The sequence below is a fragment of the Bison bison genome, unplaced genomic scaffold (assembly GCF_000754665.1).
Source record: "Bison bison bison isolate TAMUID 2011002044 unplaced genomic scaffold, Bison_UMD1.0 scf7180017864338, whole genome shotgun sequence".
Classification (NCBI taxonomy): domain Eukaryota; kingdom Metazoa; phylum Chordata; class Mammalia; order Artiodactyla; family Bovidae; genus Bison; species Bison bison.
Window position 1 is genome coordinate 5,547,733 of NW_011494910.1, and position 22,477 is coordinate 5,570,209.

The following is a 22,477-nucleotide window of genomic DNA, read 5'->3' on the forward strand; positions in this document are numbered from 1 at the left end:
TCTTTATTCCAGTTTGTGTTTCTTCCAGTCCAGTGTTTCTCATGATGTACTCTGCATAGAAGTTAAATAAACAGGGTGACAATATACAGCCTTGACATACTCCTTTTCCTATTTGGAACCAGTCTGTTGTTCCATGTCCAGTTCTAACTCTTGCTTCCTGACCTGCATACAAATTTCTCAAGAGGCAGGTCAGGTGGTCTGGTATTCCCATCTCTTTCAGAATTTTCCACAGTTGATTGTGATCCACACAGTCAAAGGCTTTGGCATAGTCAATAAAGCAGAAATAGATGTTTTTTTGGAACTCTCTTGCTTTTTCCATGATCCACCGGATGTTGGCAATTTGATCTCTGGTTCCTCTGTCTTTTCTAAAACCAGCTTGAATTTCAGGAAGTTCACAGTTCACATATTGCTGAAGCCTGGCTTGGAGAATTTTGAGCATTACTTTACTAGCGTGTGAGATGAGTGCAATTGTGGGGTAGTTTGAGCATTCTTTGGCATTACCTTTCTTTGGGATTGGAATGAAAACTGACCTTTTCCAGTCCTGTGGCCACTGATGAGTTTTCCAAACTTGCTGGCATATTGAGTGCAGCACTTTCACAGCATCATCTTTCAGAATTTGAAAGAGCTCAACTGGAACTCCATCACCTCTACTAACTTTGTTTGTAGTGATGCTTTCTAAGGCACACTTGACTTCACATTCCAGGATGTCTGGCTCTAGGTCAGTGATCACACCATCGTGATTATCTGGGTCGTGAAGATCTTTTTTGTACAGTTCTTCTGTGTATTCTTGCCATCTCTTCTTAATATCTTCTGCTTCTGTTAGGTCCATACCATTTCTGTCCTTTATCAAGCTCATCTTTGCATGAAATGTTCCCTTGGTATCTCTAATTTTCTTGAAGAGATCTCTAGTCTTTCCCATTCTGTTGTTTTCTCTATTTCTTTGCACTGATAGCTGAGGAAGGCTTTCTTATTTCTTCTTGCTATTCTTTGGAACTCCGCATTCAGATGCTTATATCTTTCCTTTGCTCCTTTGCTTTTCGCTTCTCTTTTCACAGCTATTTGTAAGGCCTCCCCAGACAGCCATTTTGCTTTTTTTGCATTTCTTTTCCAGGGATGGTCTTGATCCCTGTCTCCTGTACAATGTCACGAACCTCAGTCCATAGTTCATAAGGCACTCTATCTATCAGATCTAGGCCCTTCAATCTATTTCTCACTTCCACTGTATAATCATAAGGGATTTGATTTAGGTCATACCTGAATGGTCTAGTGGATAGGTGTTAGCTCATCTCTAAATTTTTGATAAATTCATCTATGAAGCTGTCTGGTCCTGGGCTTTTGTTTGTTGGAAAATTTTTGATTCCAGTTTCTATTTCCATGCTTGTGATGGGTCTGTTAAGATTTTCTCTTTCTTCCTGGTTCAATTTTGAAAGGTTATACTTTTCTCAGAATTCATCCATTTCTTCCAAGTTGTCCATTTTATTGGCATATATTTGATGATAGTAGTCTCTTATGATCCTGTGTATTTCTGTGTTGCCTGCTCTGATTTCTCCATTTTCATTTCTAATTTTATTGATTTGATTCTTCTCCCTTTTTTTCTTGATGAGTCTAGCTAATGGTTTGTCTATTTTATTTATCTTCTCAAAGAAGCAGCTTTTAGTTTTGTTGATTTTTGCTATAGTCTTCTTTGTTTCTTCTTCATTTATTTCTGCCCTAATTTTTATGATTTCCTTCCTTATACTAACCCTGGGGTTCTTCTTTTTCTATTTGCTTTAGGTATAAAGTTAGGTTATTTATTTTTCTTTTGTTTCTTGAGGTAATCTTGTAAAGCTATGAACCTTCCTCTTAGTACTCTTTTTACTGATTCCCATATGTCTTTGGTTGCTGTGTTTTCATTTTCATTTGTTTCTATGCATATTTTGATTTCTTTTTTGATTTCTTCCATTAGTTTATTGGTTATTAGGAATAGTGTTACTTAACTTCCAATATGTTTGTATTTTTAATAGTTTCTTTTTCCTGTAGTTGACATCTAATCTTACCACATTGTGATCAGAAAAGTTCTCTGAAAGGATATCAGTTTTTTTTTTTAATTTACCAAGGCTAGATTTATGACCCAGGATGTGATGTATCCTGGAGAATGGCCCTTGTGCACTTGAGAAAGGTGAAATGCACTGTTTGGGGGTGAAATGTCCTATAGATATCATTTAGGTCTAATTGGTTCATTGTATCATTTAAAGATTGTGTTGCCTTGCTAATTTTCTCTTTGGATGACATGTCCATATGTGTGAGTGGGGTATTAAAATCTCCCACTATTATTGTGTTATTGTTCATTTCTCCTTTCATATTGTTAGCATTTGCCTTACATATTGAGATACTCCTATGTTGGGTGCATAACTGTTATATCTTATTTTTGGATTGATACTTTGATCATTAGGTAGTATCTTTCTTTGTCCCTTTTCATGGCCTTTATTTCAAAGTCTATTTTATCTGATATGAGTATTGCTACTCCTGCTTTCTTTTGGTCTCCATTTGCATGAAATATCTTTTTCCAGCCCTTCACTTTCAGTCTGTATGTGTCCCTTGTTTTGAGGTGGGTCTCTTTTAGACAGCATATATAGGGGTCTTGTTTTTGTATCCATTCAGCCAGTCTTTGTCTTTTGGTTGGGGCATTCAACCCATTTACATTTAAGATAATTATTGATAAGTATGATCCCATTGCTGTTTACTTTAGAACAACAACATTATTAATTTTTTTTTCTATTAAATGATAATGTGTCCTGGTATGGACCTCTTCAGGTTCATCTCTCTTTGGGACTGTCTGACTTCTAGACCTGAATGTCTCTTTCCTTCCCCAGGTTAGAAAAGTTTAGCTATTATTTCTTCAAATAAGTCTCTGTCTCTCTCTATTTTAGATCCCTATAATGAGAATGGTACTGATGTTGTCCCAGATGTCTGTTAACCTATCCTCATTTTATAAATAGTTTTAATTTTTTTCTTTCTTTTTCCTATGCTGTTTGGGAAGTTTCCACTACCCTGCCTTCCAGATCTCTGATCCATTCTTCTGAATCCTCTAATCTATTATTGATTTTCTCTACTGTATTTTTTTTTATTTTGTAACTTTACAGTATTGTATTGGTTTTGCCATGTATCCTTCAGCACTGTTTAGTCCTTCTTTATGTTTTCTTATTCTTAAAAATGTGTTTTCATCCATTCTTCTATACAGTCCACTGAACATCTTTATGGTCATTACCTTGAATGCTTTATTGGGTAGATTGCTTATGTTAACTTTATTTAGTGACTTTTCTGAGATTTGTCTTATTTCTTCATTTGGAATGCATTTCTCTGTCTCCTAATTTTACCTAACTCTGTGTTTATTTCTAAGAGTTAAGTATATTCCTGATCTTAGAGAAGTGGTCTTATGCAGAAATCTATGGGGCCCAACAGAATGCTCCCCTCTGTAGGATGTGTGCAGGAGATCTAGATGATATAGGGGTGCCCTTCTGTCGTGCCAATGCCAACTACTCTGGGTGCACTGGTAGACAAGGTTCCCACCTCCTCCCCAGGTGGCTGACAGACTGTGCCTCATGTGGTGGCTGCCAGCCCACTCATATGCAGGATGAAGTATTGATAGAGCTGGCTTCAGGGCCTAAGTGTACTTGAGCTGGTGATATCACACCCAAGAGCAAGGTGAGATACCAGTGTAGCAGCTGTGGAGCCCAGTGGAGTCTGGGGTTGGTGCTGTCATGCCAGTGAGTTGTTAAGCCTCTGGTGCTAGTAAGCTATGTATGTGTGTGTTAGGGAGAACTCAAAAGTTGTACTTGTCTCTCATGATGGCTGGCACCAGTATCTATGATCCCAATTGTCTCCTATCTCTCTAGAAGTTTCACAAAGACAAACAAATTAGTCTAACCCAAGCCTCTTTCCCATTGATGCTTCTTTACTGGGACACAAAGTATATGAGATTTTGTATGCCTTTAAAGAACAGAAGAAACTCTGTTTCCTAAAGACCTCTGGCTTTCTTGTGCACAAGTTACTCTGGCCTTCTAAGTCAGAATTTCTGGGGGCTTATTTTTCAGGACCGTGACTCCCAGGCTGGGCAGCCCAGTTGTCCCTTCATTCTTGTCCTTTTGATCATTAGAAATAAAATTTGCATAAACATAAATTTTACCTGTTATTTGCACAGTAGCCCAAGGAGTTTGTCTGTGTTTCACATCAGAAGTGAAAGAGTGTTCATCAGTTCATAAACTGAAACTGAGATTTACTGTTTCAAGATAAATTGGAAGAGACAGAGAGGACTTCATTTTGCTGATCCATATTTTAAAAAAAAACTTATGCATGCACTACTTACCAGTACAACGTGGGGTTGACTGCCATCTCCCATCCTTGCACACAATTTCTTCTGCATCTTGAATTAAATAATTTTCTTTACATAGAATTGATATTTTTTCTCCATCCTGATATTTCACTGTAGTTGTCATATCGCGAGCATTGGGAATCTGAGGTGGAGGTGGGCATGGTTGTATTTGTGCTTCTGAAAATGTTAAAATAAGATTTCTTGATTAAAAAGCATAAGTTCAAATATTAAAGGAAAATTTTTCAATAAACAGAAAGCTCTAATGATATATCATAAATGATCAAATAATATGATACTCTCTAATTATACTCTTAAGCTTGTTTAGCACTTCAGTATATCACATTTGGTTCATTGTTTCATGGTCTTAGTTTCTTCCTTTTATTCTTCCTGTGCTTAATGTTGCATGATTTATGTAAAATAGATTTTATTTTTTTCTAACCTTTAGGATGCCCTAATTGAATTGTTCACTCAGTTATAGGTACCGAGGAAAAACTGTTATCAAGGTCTCTCTCTCTCTCTCTTTTTTTTTTTTTTTTAGCAGATATTCATGATTAGATATTTTGGAATTGGAATGAAGCCCTCACAAATTTTTCTACCATGGGAGTTGATTAGCCAGATGAGAAACTACATTTAGTTAATAACCTATTAATTTGATGCTGATTCTTGAACAAGGTAAGAGTTAGATAGGTTCACTGGGATTTAGAGTGTATGTTTACAGGTCAGTACTCTCCTGGAGGTACAATTCACTAGCTTACCTGCACTGTTAAACGATATATACACTGATGAATGCACCTTCTTTAACGGATTAGCAAGCCTGGCTTTTTCTATGTGACCAGAGGGTATAAAAGATCCCTCTGTAAACTGTGTCTGAGTCCATCAAATAAAGATACCTCAAATATCCAATTCATAATCTGAAGACAAAGCCTGTTCTGCTCAACTGAGGGAAGACTACATGAATACACCTGGAAGAATTTGTAGCCCTCTTTGATTCCTAGTCAAGGCTATGGTTTTTCCTGTGGTCATGTATGGATGTGAGAGTCGGACTGTGAAGAAGGCTAAGCACCAAAGAATTGATGCTTTTGAACTGTGGTGTTGGAGAAGACTCTTGAGAGTCCTTGGACTGCAAGGAGATCCAACCAGTCCATTCTGAAGGAGATCATCCCTGGGATTTCTTTGGAAGGAATGATGCTAATGCTGAAACTCTAGTACTTTGGCCACCTCATGAGAAGAGTTGACTCATTGGAAAAGACTCTGATGCTGGGAGGGATTGGGGGCAGGAGGAGAAGGGGACTACAGAGGATGAGATGGCTGGATGGCATCACTGACTCGATGGACGTGAGTCTGGGTGAACTCCAGGAGTTGGTGATGGACAGGGAGGCCTGGCATGCTGCGATTCATGTGGCCGCAAATAGTTGGACATGATTGAGCGACTGAACTGAACTGAACTGATGACTCCTTGGTTTTGCTTTCTCCTGTCATACTTCATTTCTATTTCATTAGAAACACTATGCAAATATAGGCTGGAAACTCATAAATCCTTTCAGGGAGCCAATATTTTGTATTAAATTCAGGGAAATATTTGACTGAAAACACTTTATTCATCATTAGTAATATCATCAGATTTTCTATTTTGATCTAAGTCAATGGGAGTATTTTTTGTGCCATGTTGTGCTTAGTCACTCAGTAATGTCAGACTCTTTGCGACTTTATGGACTATAATCTGCCAGACTCCTCTGCCCATGGGGATTCTGGATTCTCCAGGCAAGAATACTGGAGTGGGTTGCCTTGCCCTCCTCCAGTGGATCTTCCCAACACAGGAATCGAACCGAGGTCTCCTGCAACTCAGGTGGACTCTTTATCATCAGAGCCACCAGGGAAGACTTGGAATAGTTTATGTTTCATCAAAAATATTTCTCTTATTTCTGTTTTAACTATTTTGACATTTTTATCAATGTATATTCAATAATTTATTTTCTTTTATGTCTGATGTTTGAACATTTTTGTCCTAATAATTTTAATTTGTTAAAAGTCATGCAAAAGTTAGTCTATACACATTTCCCCATAAACTGAATATTTTGCAAATCAGCTATTTATACTTTTTATCTTATTATAAAAATTGACATTTTAATTTTAGTTTTTCTTTCCCTCTATGTTCTTTGGATGTATGTTCTTTTCTAGATTCTAGATTGTACTACCTATTACTTAAGTCCCTTTTTTTAGTAAAGCAAGTTTTAATCTATACATATCTTTGTTTTTTGCTGTATACCATAGATTGCAAAGTATATAGTTTTCATTTTACTTAATTTAACATATTTTCTGTAATTAAATAACAGAAAAAAATTGTTTTTAATTTTCCAGTGTTGTGATATGGGTGAATAAGTTGTTTAGCTAGCTTTCTTTTAATTTACAATTGCTTTTAATTTACAGAGAATAATTTGATGACACATTACATGAAATTGATTAGGAATTTTTTTATCACACGAAAAAAATCAGGTGTTTTAAATTATCTATATTTCAACAAATTAGTGTTTACTTCCAGAGAAGGCATATTATGAAAACTATGAAGACCTATTTTATAAATATTAAAAAAGTAATTCACAAGGACTAAGCCATTATAAATATATAATGTATCTAAAAATATATCAGAATACATGAAGTAAGGATGGGCAGAACTGAAGGAAGAAATAGACAAATCCACACCCCTTGTTAGCAATTCTGAGATGGATTTGCTACTCTGATGGATAAAACAACTAGAAAAAGCTATTTTAAGACATAGATACATTTTAGAACACTATGAACAATGCTAACCTGATCTAGAAACTAGAATACACATATACTTTATATGAAATGGAAACATCACAAAGATAGACAATATGATGTGCAACAAGAAAGAATAAAATTCAAAAATTAAAAATTTACAGAGTGTGTTCTATGACAAGTGAATTAGATTAGAAATCAATAAGAATAAATTATCTATGTAATCACCAATGATAATCATCAAATTGTGTACAGTAAATATATACAGCTCTCTAGATAACAATCATACCACAGTATTACTGTTAATGGAGAATGAATTATTTAGAAAAACATAAATATGGGGGAATTAAACAACACATTTCTAAACAACTGTTACATAAAGAAGCCACTAGGAATATTAGAAAATATTTCACATACAGTTAATTGAAAATAAAATTGATACATATTTATACATTTTTGAGGCACAGGTAAAGCAATACTTAGAAGTGAAAAAAGATAGTTTTACAGGTTTAGATTTAAAATGCATGATGGTTTGAATCAATGTTTTCATTTTTTATCTTAAAAAATGAGAGAGTAAAATTAAAATGAAGAGATCAGAAAAAAAAGAAAAGTCCACAAGAGAGAAAAAATTGAGAAAGATTAATTGAAAAGAGAAAACAGAAAATTAAGAAAGTTAAAAATCATGAATATTAACAAGATAAAAAATAGACAAGAGAGGAAATGGAAGAAACTAAGTGTGTTTAAAATGTTAATTTGTATGGGGACGGAGGAGGGAGGAGGGTTCAGGATGGGGAATACAGGTATACCTGTGGTGGATTCATTTTGATACTTGGCAAAACTAATACAATATTGTAAAGTTTAAAAATAAAATAAAATAAAAAAAAGAAAATATAAAGAAAAAAAAAGAAAATGATAATTTTGAAAAACAAAACTCTATTCACAAAATAAAGGAGGGAAACAACTCTCAATACCAAAAATGAAAGAGGTGAGATTACCAAATATACTATATATTAAAAGAAAAATAGAATGCTAAGTGACTATTAGAAATGATTTTACATCAATCAATTTCATAAGTTAGGTAAAATAGAGATATTTCTTGAAAAATGCAACTTTTACACAGTGATAAGACAATGTAGAAAATGTGAATAGCATACTCCCTATTAAAGAAATTGAATTCTTTATCAAGGGAATTTTTCGAAGTAGCAAACTGGATAACAGATCTCACGTGTGCTTAGTCATGTCCAACTCTCTGCAACCCTATGGACTGCAGCCTGCCAGGCTTCTCTGTCCATGGGATTCTCCAGGCAAGAATACTGGAGTGGGTAGCCATTCCCTTCTCCAGGAAATCTTCCCTACTCAGGGATTGAACCCATGTCTCCTGAATTGCAGGCAGATTTTTGACTGTCTGAGCCCCCAGGGGAGCCTATTTGTATGTCTGGAAAAATTGAAGCAGAAATAAATAGAGACATACCATGTTTATGAATTCAAAATTCGATATGGTAAAGAAGCCAATTGTCCACAGTTCGTTTCTCATTACAAAGTCATCCTGTTCGATATACAATCCAATATTTTATCAAAATTTGTAAGTTTCCCCTGAAATTTCTATGTTCAAAATCAAAATAACTAAAGTAATTTTGAGTGAGAGGAACATACTTGGAGACTATTATCAGACTTTCAGCCTGCTAAAAAGCTAGTTACAAGGTAATTGGCAGCAGTGAAGATAGTTAAGTGACTAAATAGGAAGTTCAGAAATAAATCAACACTTTCATAGTTAACTGATTTTTCACTTCAACGGCTTTGCCACACATATTCTTAAAATAATTGACAATCCATCCATAAAACATCAACACCTACTTTATGCAATCCTCAAATGTTAACATGAGACAGGTAACATACTTAACTATACTCACATAAAATTATAAAGTTTCTAGAAGAAACTGTAGAACATATGTACTTCACTACTTGTAAATGTTACTTGTTTCCTTAAAGATGCAGTTGTGTAGCAAGCTTTTTTAATTTTATGTTTGCTATTAATTTGTTCTCCAAGCCAGGCTTCAGCAATACATGAACTGTGAACTTCCTGATGTTCAAGCTGGTTTTAGAAAGGGCAGAGGAACCAGAGATCAAATTGCCAACATCTGCTGGATCATGGAAAAAGCAAGAGAGTTCCAGAAAAACATCTATTTCTGCTTTATTGACTATGCCAAAGCCTTTGACTGTGTGGATCACAATCAACTGTGGAAAATTCTGAAAGAGATGGGAATACCAGACCACCTGACCTGCCTCTTGAGAAATTTGTATGCAGGTCAGGAAGCAAGAGTTAGAACTGGACATGGAACAACAGACTGGTTCCAAATAGGAAAAGGAGTTCATCAGGCTGTATATTGTCACCCTGTTTATTTAACTTCTATGCAGAGTACATCATGAGAAACGCTGGACTGGAAGAAACACAAGCTGGAATCAAGATTGCAGGGAGAAATATCAATAACCTCAGATATGCAGGTGACACCACCCTTATGGCAGAAAGTGAAGAGGAACTCAAAAGCCTCTTGATGAAAGTGAAAGTGGAGAGTGGAAAAGTTGGCTTAAGGCTCAACATTCAGAAAACGAAGGTCATGGCATCTGGTCCCACCACTTCATGGGAAATAGATGGGGAAACAGTGGAAACAGTGTCAGACCTTATTTTTCTGGGCTCCAAAATCACTACAGATGGTGACTGCAGCCATGAAATTAAAAGACACTTACTCCTTGGAAGGAAAGTTATGACCAACCTAGATAGCATATTCAAAAGCAGAGACATTACTTTGCCAACAAAGGTTTCTCTAGTCAAGGCTATGGTTTTTCCTGTGGTCATGTATGGATGTGAGAGTTGGACTGTGAAGAAGGCTGAGCACCAAAGAATTGATGCTTTTAAACTGTGGTGTTGGAGAAGACTTTTGAGAGTCCCTTGGACTGCAAGGACATCCAACCAGTCCATTCTGAAGGAGATCATCCCTGGGATTTCTTTGGAAGAAATGATGCTAAAGCTGAAACTCCAGTACTTTGGCCTCCTCATGCGAAGAGTTGACTCATTGGAAAAGACTTTGATGCTGGGAGGGATTGGGGGCAAGAGGAGAAGGGGACTACAGAGGATGAGATGGCTGGATGGCATCACTGACTCGATGGATGTGAGTCTGGGTGAACTCTGGGAGTTGGTGATGGACAGGGAGGCCTGGCGTGCTGTGATTCATGGGGTCGCAAAGAGTTGGACATGATTGAGCGATTGATCTTATCTGATCTGATTAATTTAGAATAATTTATAAACTTGAATTCCTTGAAATTTGTTGGGAATTCTTTCATCATATGAAATATTAAATTGTTTTAATTTAATTATATTTAATAAGCTAATATAGATTTCCAAACAAGGTGCATGACAAAAAGTAAGAAATATTTTATAATTATAGAAAAGTTAATTCACGAGGGCCAACAATCATAGATATATAATGTATAATATACAACACTGTGCTTAGCCACTCGGTCATGTCTCACTCTTTGTGATCCCATGGTCTGCAACCTGCCAGGCTCCTCTGTCCTTGGGGCTTCTCCAGGCAAGAATACTGGAGTGGGTTGCCTCCATGGGGTCTTCACAACACAGGGATTGAACCCAGGTCCCTCCCCCCGCCCCCCACAAGCAGATTGTAGACTGATCTACCAGGGAAACTCAAGAATCCTGGAGTTGGCAGCCTAACTCTTCTCTAGGGGATATTCCTGATCTAGAAATTGAACTGGGGTCTTCTGCATGGCAGGCACATTCTTTACCAGCTCAACTATCAGGGAAGCCCATAATATACAATGTACATTATGTATCAGCATGGCAGTTATTTAGAAGCTTGTTGTTAATTCCCAAATAGTTATGCTTTTCGAAATAATTTATTCTTCATTAATACAGCTTTATTGTTATATGATTTTTATATAGGGATCTCTATAAAAGGTTGAATTATGAGGTTGAATATTAGACAGTAGATCTCGTTTTCTATTGATTTGAAGCTTCTTTCTAGATATTCTAGGCTTGTAGAAATTGGTAAACATATTGAGGATAGGGAGTCAAGATAGGGAGCCAAGATAGGGAGAAGATAGGGAGTCGGAGCAGAGAAACACAGATATTAAAAGTGGAAAACTGAAATGAACCTATTCAATTGGAATTCATCATGTAAACATGACTCAAGACTTTTCATGATAGTTAAACAGAGAAATAGATGACTAGATAGATACATAAATATATATAAATAGATAGATACATAGATTGATACATATAGATACATTGATAAATACATAATAGTTCAGCATAAGCATAAGTACATTTATGTGTAATACACAAAATCAGAAGCAATGCTTTTTCCTGTAAAAATGAGCACACCTACTGCCCAGATGTTAATTTAAAGTTACAAAGTCTCTGAGTGGTTTGCCACATAGCTGACTAAGGTACATTATACAATTAATATTTAGACGCAGTATTTTGATTAGCTTCTAAATTACCTTGCAGATGGAAAATATTTGGAATGATAAATAGATAAATTTCCTTGAAGGACACAAAGATACTACTTTTACAAGTTAGAGAGAAATAGAATACATTTTTTAAAACATTATGCACAAGAGATTACCTTCTTTGCAGTCTACTTTAGGATCCCATTTTCCATTTATACAGATTGAGTGTTTGTGTTCTGATTTTCCTCGACATTGGTAACTTTTGTTGGTGCTATGGTCATATTCAATCCTACGTGCTGGTTTTCCCTCAGGTGGAAATAATGTTGACCATTTACACTTCCTAAGTTCATCTGTTGCTATAAAATGAAAACATTCTCTTGAAAAGACTACTTCTAAAGAACCAAATAGCCAATAACAAAAAATAGTTTATTTTGTCAATAAAATAATGATGTTACAATTTCTGCCTACAAATTCCACCAGCCAAGTTTTTGCTGATCAAATTGCATGAGATGAAAAATTATACATGAGCCTGAGTCTTGCATCCAGTTTTTGAAGTTTCAGAGAAAATACTCATCCTAAAGATTTCTGCCTTTTTGACTGGAATACTTTCTGATGATCTACATAGCGAATAGCTATCACATGAATAAATTTGGTCCCAAACTTGAAATCTGTGCAAATGTTCATATAATTTGCTTGTTGACCTTAAGCATCTCTACATTATTTTTAATTCACAATCTTAAAACAATAAAATAAAAACAATTTTCTGTGGACAAAGCATACAAAGTTGCTACTTTATATACGTTTTTTTCAAGAAATAATATGAAACATAATAAGAAAACTACATCCAAGGTGTTTTGTATAGAATCTTAACTTTTAAGCAAATCTTTTACCTGACACCAAAAATAAACAAACACTTGAAATAAGAAGATGGGTACTTAAAGTTACAACCTATCTTGTATATAAACTTGGAGTCTTTGAGCCACTATGTTATGTATCAGATCATTATAATGCAATATAGAACCATGATAGCAATTTTTTGCTAGCTCCAGCATAAGTTAAATATGGACTAAAAAAAAAGCTTTATATATATATATACACACATATACCTATTTCATAAATTCAATGAAGGTGGAAGTTCTTTTAGAATTTGACAAAATATCCGTATAGGGCTTTGGCAGTATATGTTAATGATTTGTTAATGATAAAGGTTAAGTAAAATGAATAAAATAAGGAAAAGTCAAGTAGGTAGTCAAAGAAAAGTGATGATTTCAAAATGAAACTCTGAAAAAATAAAATAACAAGCTGAATTGAAAATACACTAAAGGCTTGAGAATTAGCCTTATTTTTAAGTTTTGTTCAGGGTGTTGAGGGACATAAAACCAGTAGTATTCTTCAAGGAATGGTGGACAAAGGAAGATGTATACTCAAAAGGAGAAATAGTGGCTGCAGGCCTCATCCTAAGATGGACTGATTTCTGGAAGGAAAGTAGACTTATTTTATTAGGAGAAAATAAGCAAGTAGGAAGAATGACAAGCTAGATTAGACAGAGTTACAAAATAAACTTTGAGAGAAGAAAACTGGAATAAGGTCTATTATAGCAAAGGGGGACTACATTAAACTGAATACAGGTAGAGGATTAACCTTTGCAAGGAAAACTCTGAGGTCAGAAGAGTAATAATTGAACCAAACATTTTGGCATAAGGTAGAATGAAAAGTTAAATGAGGTGAGGTCATTTGAGGAGATAGAAGAGGACAAAGATGAGGTTTGGTCTTGAAGAACTGGCAATACCTAGGACAGGAATGTCTTCATGAAAATGCAGGGATTAATAAGCAAAAAATTACTATTTAACTAAATAAACTCCCACTGAATGTCTCCCATCTGTCAACTGGTCTTTTGAGTATGGGTCTTTCGACATACTGTCGGCAAAGAAAACAGCTATCGGTCCCTGCCCTCGTTCAGGGCCTGAGCCAAAGCCCTGCCTTCTTCTTGGAATAATTAATGACTAGAAATATCTGAGTCAATAGGCCTGGACATGCAGGGCTCTCTTTGAATGCAGAGCCCAGGAAAACTCCAGGAAAAAGTCTATTGCAAGAGAAAATGAAAGAAGGCAGCTAACATCGATTCTCCTGGTCAGTCATCAAAGACTTGGTCATCCAAAAGTCAGGATGAGTCTCTTACAGGGAAATGTGTCAGGGCAGGTTCCTGGCCCCACCCCAAGTGCCTCCCAGGACAGAGTTACCTACTAACAGGGAGGGCTGGAGCCCACCCTCCCCAGCACAATAAATTCTCTTTGCAGAATTTGAAACAGATAGAAAAATTATAGTTAGAAGCTTGAGAATGGCAAGATTCCTACAGAAATGTATCAAATGGGTATTTTCCTCAACTATAATTCCTGGTTTCAAATGTTCTAAAAGAAAGAGTATCAGCAAAAGAGACACTGATGTATAGAACAGTCTTATGGACTCTGTGGGAGAGGGAGAGGGTGGGAAGATTTGGGAGAATGGCATTGAAACATGTAAAATATCATGTATGAAACGAGATGCCAGTCCAGGTTCAATGCACGATACTGGATGCTTGGGGCTGGTGCACTGGGACGACCCAGAGGGATGGTATGGGGAGGGAGGAGGGAGGAGGGTTCAGGATGGGGAACACATGTATACCTGTGGTGGATTCATTTTGATATTTGGCAAAACTAATACAATTATGTAAAGTTTAAAAATAAAATAAAATTAATTAAAAAAAAAAAAAGAAAGAGTATCATATAAAAGCAAAAATGGCATATCTGCAATGATAGTTGTATTTTCCTGGTAAGTAGTACTCCCATTTTAATCACATGAGTATCTATCAGTAAGATTTAGCTTCACACTTGTCAAGATAAACAATGTTAAAATCAGGACAGAAAGATGCATAAAATTATATTGCTAGTTTATATTTTTCCTCTTTAGACACATATTGGACTATAAAAATCAAATGTTTGGGATCATTATAATTTAAGATCTGACATTTTCAAGGATAATTCTAAATTTCAACACAATGGCTGCAATACTAAAGGTCAATTTGAGATGTGTATTCTGACCAATGCACTGAGGAGGCTGGGTCCACTCTCCACTAATACACGTGATAAATCTGGGTCCAATCATTGTAAATGCTTCTCTGCAACTGAACTCTACTGAGTCTCCATGGTGATAAGGAGGGACAGAAGGCTTGATATCGGCGTGATCAAGGTCAGGTATATCTCCACAGGTACGCTTCTCCTCTGAAAATGCACAAAAATATATTCGTCTTTAAAATATTATTTAAATGTGTATATGAATACAAATAAGAGTAATGATTTACCTTGAAAACATTACTATTTTTAATACATTACCAATACACACAGGTAAAGCTGTCCATTCTCCATCAACACACTGAATTTTATGAGAACCCTTCATCAGAAATCTGGGGTTGCAAGCATATTCCACGACCTCATTGTGTGCATATTCTTCTTTGTGTAATTTTTTCCCTTTCCCATTGAGAAGTTGAGCAGGTGGAGCACACGATTTTACTTTCCTTGCTGTAGAAACATTGCATAAATAATGGTTACATTGTGTCTTATAACTGAAAAATCCAGCTAATACAGAAATTTATTTCTCTAAATGATCTTTTATTTGTTATAGAATTTATTTTAGCATTCTTAAACAATGAAAAAAGAATAGTGTTTACTGATTCTGTTACTCATCTTGTACTAACATATTGAAGTCTATGTATGCTCAGAAAGCATGTTCACTATCCAGACATGCTAAATAAATGTGCAAACCAGTTACTCAATCTGGGTGTATAAATTATAGCAATATTTTATTCCACAGAAACACTATGAAAACTTTTTGAAAAAAAATATCATTTGAGAGAAGCATTTGAACACTTTAGCTTTGATTCACATGATTTGATACATGTGACTGAATTGACTTTACGTTATTTGAACACTCTTTAGACATACTTGTGGACACTAGATGTAAAGCCCACCGTATATAAACTCTCCAATATTAATGGTGAAATTGAGGGAAAAAAGGAAAACTTAGAAGAAATCCTGCCAGTGTCAGGTTCCTCATGCATTTCTGTAGATTCTCCACCACATATTTCAAGAAGCAGCTGGAGGTTAATTTCTTAAAGAAGGAAAACTGAGGTATCTACTACCCAGCATATGTCCTTGGTGGGTATGCTGCTGCTAAGTCACTTCAGTCATGTCCGACTCTGTGCGACCCCATAGACAGCAGCCCACCAGGCTTCTCTGTCCCCAGGATTATCCAGGCAGAATACTGGAGTGGGTTGCCATTTCCTTCTCCACCTTGGTGGGTATATCTCTGCCTTAATGCATTAGACTATATAGATGCACTGGAAGTGCACAGAAAATTAAGGGAGGGAAATAAAAAGGTTGATATCTGAAATCCCAACTCTTGCTCCAACAACTGTCAGATAAATATTTACCTTTACACGTTGGAAGTTTAGGGGACCATCCAAATTGGTAACACTGAACTGAATCTGCTCCAACCATAATACGGCCTTGACTGCAGGAGAATTTCAGCACATCTCCAACTTTATATGTTTCTTTCCTGGGATAAGCATTTAAGTATGGATCCATTTCGGGAATACTGCATTCTCTTTCTATCAAAAAAGATAAGTAATTGAGTGAGAATATTTAACCATTGCAAAATAAATATTATTTGTGTCACATAAAACGAGGTGCTGGATACTGCATACACAGAACACACATTAATGCTCTTCCTTGAAAAACATTATGTTAGGTTTTATACACCCTCTGCATTCATCTGGGATTTTGAGAAATATTAAGGTATTGAGCAGCGACATATATGCCTGATTATTTATTAGTAAAGTCAACTTGTTAATACTGGATCTGATTTTATCACTGACATTTACAAAATATAATGCTACTTTTTTGGTCTCAAAATGTAGAAATATCTTACAGAATTTTTAAAAAAGGCACAATTTTAAAATTGAATACAAATGAAAAAATGATATTATAAAAAACATAACTGGGAAACTAGAACACACAAGAGAGACATTTCTCTTGTATTTGAGTTACAGGCACATTAAAAATCACTTAATTTTATCTACAAGTGTAGAAATCAAACTGAAACATGAAACAAAATGAGTAAACATGTTCAAGGTCACATAGGCATATTCTAGGTGTCTTGACATTCCAGGTATATGACAACACAAACATCTAATCTTATTGTACCTATAAATGAGCTTAACTATTAATATATGTTTAATTATTCTGATTCATTTTAAAAATGTTTAAACTTATCATTGAAAATGTGCAAAATCTATGAAATTTGTAACATTGCTGTGTGTGGATTAGTCGCTCAGTTGTGTCTGACCCTTTGTGACCCCATGGAGTATAGCTGGCCAGGTTCCTCTGTCCATGGAATTCTCTGGGCAAGAATACTGGAGTGGGTAATCATTCCCTTCTCTAGGGGATCTTCCTAACCAAGGGATCAAACCCAGGTCTCCCTCATAGTAGGCAGATTCTTTACCATCTGAGCCATCAGGGATTGCTACATATTATCAAAGATTGCATTATTCTTTATTTGAAACCTTCCTATTGCTAAATCACTTATAAACTTCTCAATTGGAATTTAAGAACTAGAATCTCACCAAAAAGAAGGATCATACTATCTAAAATTTTCAAACATTATCATAAAATTGTATATAAGCTAACTAGTTTTAAAAGTAATGCCCCCTCCCCTCAAAATCAATAACTTTGTTTCTGCTTTTGTTTTAATGTTGACATTTGTAGCTTAGATGAGAGGTTACTATTGATGAGAACTATTGGGATTCCTTTCCTAAATTCTATTCCAAACTTCCACATAGCAATACTTCTAATTTATGTGATTTTGTTTACATATTTTATGCTTATCTTATGTAAAATTCCTATTTTATCATACTGTGTTAAATACTGGTTTAACAACAACAAAAAGATCTTGTTATTAGGCTTTTTCCATCCGTTGTCTTCACATAGAGTGACTGTAAGAAAGACATGATCATCTTAAAAGCCTTTCCCTTTACTTAGAATTGTTAGTAGCTCAGTCGTGTCAATCTCTATGTGATCCCTTGGACTGCAGCTCACCAAAATTCCATGGACTTCTTCAGGCAAAAATATTGCAGTGGGTTGCCATTCCCTTCTCTAAGGCATCTTCCCGACCCAGGGATCCAATCCAGGTCTCCCACAATGCAAGTGGATATTTTACTGTCAGCTGGCTCAGAAATTTTGAAAGTGAAAGTGTAGTCTCTCAGGTATGCCTCTTTTTGACCCCATGGACTAGAGCCCACCAGACTTCTCTTTCTGTGGAATTCTTCAGGCAAGAATACTGCAGAGGGTTGCCATTCCCTTCTCCAAGGGATCTTCCTGACCCAGGGATTGAACTCAAGTCTCCTGCATTGCAGGCAGATTCTTTACCATCTGATCTTTTTAAATAAGCCAATTGCTTTGCTGCCACGGCTGCTGCAAAGGCGTGTGCCTCTGCTGACGAATGGTTTCCAGGTTCTCTTTGCATAGACGTCTTCCTACATAAAGTTGATCTGCAGTCCTTCCTACTTTCTAAGCACTTGGATTCTTTTGTTCTTAGAATACACTTATTGGAACAATATAATAGAAATATTTTTACTTTTTGGTTCATTATTTGCCTTAATTCATCTTTTTTTTTTCTCATACTGGCATGAAAACTCTTGAAAGACATTCCACTGTCCCCCACTGTATTCTTCACAATTACTCTTAGGCCACTTCTGGCACATATTAGGTGCTTGCTGACAGCCTGAAAGTGAAATTACCTGGGCTCTGAAAACTGTTGAACAAGCCTGGCCTGTTGCTCTAACAAGCTTCCCCTGTGTGTCTACCTGAAATCTCTATCCTGAACCTCTTGTTCTCTGTCACAACCAAGCCTTTTCAAAGAGTTATGTCCACATGCTGTATTGCATTTCTTACTAATAATTTATTTAGCAGGTTTTAAGTAGGTCTTTCCCTACCTACTCCATCTGAAACTGTATCTCTCACAATTAATGTTGGCACCACATTTTTAGTCTTTTAACCTGGCTTATTAACTGAATTAGAAGTATTAATTAGTGTAACTATTCTAATGTAATTAGTTTACAATTTCTTTGACTAAACTGTATGGCAGGTATTATGACAAGTGTATATGAATAATTTATTTTAATAACTAAAAGATCTTTTGAAATATTAGAACATTTATAAATATTAAATCATTTTACAGATTCAGAGGAGTGAACAAAGCTTCAAATAGGTTGTTGCCCTTAGATTCATATTTAGCAAATGGTGGAATTGGATATAGAACCATTTCAAGCTGATTCCATAGAAATTACTATTAGTCAATTTATTATCCCTTGTTCTTAAATCATTTTCTTCTTTCCAATCTATGCAACATTTATTCTTACATTTTTCCTCCTAAATTCTCTGGGTCCTTCTTTCTTTCTGTCCACTTCGCCATCTATTCTTCTTCTGTCAGACACCTCAGTGTTGGAAACTTCAGGACTCAGTCTTGAGCTTTCTTCTATTTTCATTCTACATTCTTTTCTAATCTGATGTTATTATTTAGAGAGTGATAATCTCATGTGTATATCTCCTGTTTAAACCTATGCATTCAACACTACAGTTGATGTATCCAATGTTTATGGTCGCCATTGGCCCAACCACAATGTGTTCAGGTCAAAGTTGTGATGCTCTTGCAAGAGTGTTCTTTCTCCTGCCAGTACCATGTATAAAGTCATTTCCATTTGCTTACTTGTGTATGAGAAAATGGTATTCAAAACATGAGTCCCTTCAACTTTTGCTCTTTCTGACAACCAACATTTAGCAACGTTATGTGCATTTATTACCAGGAAAATATATCCCAAATCTATTCTCTGCCCTGAAACACTTCAGCCAAGAATTTATCTAATCCCCACACTTTTTCACCCCACATGGTTTTTTGAATCTTCTCTTGTCCATCATAAGCACAGCATGCAGAAAAATCCACAAACGGCCTTCAAAAATCCAAATAAAATTATATAATTCCTTTTCTTAAAATTCCCTATGGCTTTTCATGAATCATAAAATCAATCAATGTTAATATGCCTTGAAATAACCCCGCTCATCTTTCCTTTGCCTCATATCAGCTTCAGCTCATAAAATCCTCTCTCATTCAGAAGAATCTGCCCACCTTCATATTTTCCAAATATTACTTTGCTGCCAAAGTTTGCACATAACTCTTCCCTTGACTTGGGACACTCAACATCCACTCAGCTTACCAGAGACTGAAGCCCTATTTCTAAACCTGGAAAAAACACATCTCATTGGCAAAATAAAAGAGATCCATGTCATTGCCCTCAGAACTTGTCAAAGTCAGAAAATAAAAAGCACCTGTCAAAACCTGCAGAAGTTAACATTCAAGGTAGGAGGTATAAGCAGAAACTTACGAGCAAATACTTGAACAGGTTGCAAGACCCTGTCATTTTGGTATTGAGTGAGTCGTTGGACTTTAAAACTTCCCCTCCTTCCAGTTTACATTAAAGTAGAAGGAAGCATGATTCCTTAAAGATGATTCTAGATCAGTGTAAAAATAAAACACTTCTGACAATTACTGTTAAATTTTGCTTATCTTCAAGGAAAGAACATCTGGAAAAGAGCGCTTACCATAGCATGCAGCTTTATCAGACCAGCCGTCTTGACTACATACTATGGAGCCTGTGGTGCGTCCATCTCGGTTCTCATACCCATCAAGACATTCGTAGTCCAGTCTGTCGTTCAGTCTGAACCACGTGCCATCACTTTTGACTCTGGCCTTCTCAAATACTGGCCTGTCACAGGATTCTAAGGGATAATGGGATTGTGATTTCATTTCTAATATTATTTAGTGGGCAATTTGATTGAGTTTCATCTCAAGGGAAAAGGGCTTCACCAATTAGTATGTACTAATCATAAAAAATTAGCCAACCATGCCAGTGATATATCACTGTCCTGAAATAATTACTCAAAGTGAAAACAAGTGTATTTCTATGCAACTTTTTTCTCAACACTTAAGGTTCCTGAATTATTTACTTTATGAACATGTTCCTCAGTTGCTGTACTTATGCATTTTTTCCCAAAGCTAGTATTAAAATAAATGCCAAATTAATTAGCAGTTGTGACATATTTGCCAGGGAAAACTTCATTGAAAAAAAGTAATTTTCAAAAGGCAAGTTATTTTTTTAAAGATGCTATAAAGTTTTTAAAATTCACATGCTGATTTTCCTTTTCCAACTATATTTCTAATGGTTGTATATTCTTTTATACTTACCAAGATTCAATACACACATAATTCTATTATTTATAGCTATTTACAAGAAAATATGTTAACAAACAATCTGTTTTCACTAACACCATAGACTGATGTTAATAGTTTAAATAATTTGCTTCAAATTTCATAATATGTTAAAGCAAAATTATACTAGTAACATATAATAATAGAGACATTTTTCATAAAAAGAGTGTTATAATGGAAAAGTGTCATATATTAAAATAAAATAAGTTTGATATGTGCAACTTTTTTCATTTTGAGGGTGTAGTGCCTGTAGTAATACAGACACTGGAAAAATAAAATGAAAACAGTAGAAAGGGATATTATAAATACCCACTTCACTTAAAGTGAGTATGTAAAATATCACTTCAAAAATATCACTGTGTAGCTTTGGGATGAATAAGACAAACTCATTAATTTTTCTTAGAAAATCTTCATAAACATCTATGTATTGCTACAAGAAAAACCTTCAGCACAGCAGAATTTGGCCCTGTCTAGAAGTGTTTCTCTGTCTCCACTAACTGGATGTTTATGACGATTTCCTAAAAGAGAATTTTTCGCAAGGATATCTATCCTAGAGACTCAAACATATGAATTATATATCGTATTATTTGAAGTTTATGCACCATGGCCTCACATCTTTGCTTAAAAACATAACTTTTAGGCTTAGGAGCAGAGACTCTGGCTTAAGAGTCTCCTAAAATAAAAGCAGAGGCAATCAGCATAAAGGTCTCAGCTGAAAATAAATGAATTTATCCCGGAAGAGAGGTAAGGCTCTTAGCAAAATTAGATTTTAGTCACAGGATGTTTTAAAGTGACAAAACGTTGAACTAAAAGGTACAATGATTTTCTACTCCACTGATAATTTTTTTAAAAAGATACATTTTTCAAAGCTTTGTAATTGATCTTTTCAAATACATCCATGAAACCACAAAACCCTTCATATGACTCTACCCCATCAAAAAAAAAAAGAAAGAAAGAAAGAAAAAGGAAAAAAGAACAAAGTTAAAGAATACTTCTGTATAGTTATCATCAGGATAAACAATACTAAGATAATGAATTACTTACTAATGCATACAGGTTGAGCTGACCATCCATTTTGCAGACATGTAATTAACCCTGATGTCTTACCATCTGCTGTTACATATCCTGGTTTACACTTATATTCTGTTTGTTTATTTAGGGGATACGTAAAGGTAGATTCAGACAAAAATCCATTCTCAATCCTTATATTGGATTTTGAACATGTTTCTAAAAGGGAGAAAGCATAAAGAAAAGGTAAGCATATATTTGATACACATTTCATAAGGACCAAAATAAGATAATGATACAAAAAAGGGGGGTCATTTATGACTATAAACCAAGAAAACTTCTAATCATTTAAGGTCCTGTGTAAGATAAAAGAAAAAAAAAAACAACTATGAATTTCCAAAGATATTAAACTAAAACACTTGATTTCTATTTTCTAGAACAAAGCAAGATTTAAAATACTCCAAATCCCTTATAGGAAATTATTAGAAATCTGTTTGTCTAAAGGATCTGGAATCCCACAGCATGTCAGAAATCTTTTAGCAA

The 22,477-nt window shown here is 35.3% G+C and overlaps 1 protein-coding gene across 1 annotated transcript in view; it reads right to left on the reverse strand.

Annotated features, from left to right (window-relative positions):
- Positions 1 to 22,477, reverse strand: part of LOC104998845 (complement factor H-like) — a 94,592-nt gene that overhangs the window by 47,290 nt on the left and 24,825 nt on the right. Inside the window, 7 exon segments of the mRNA XM_010854243.1 lie at positions 4,342 to 4,528; positions 11,749 to 11,928; positions 14,650 to 14,829; positions 14,941 to 15,126; positions 16,038 to 16,214; positions 20,260 to 20,436; positions 21,971 to 22,153. Of these exon segments, the coding sequence (XP_010852545.1) occupies positions 4,342 to 4,528; positions 11,749 to 11,928; positions 14,650 to 14,829; positions 14,941 to 15,126; positions 16,038 to 16,214; positions 20,260 to 20,436; positions 21,971 to 22,153 (1,270 nt within the window).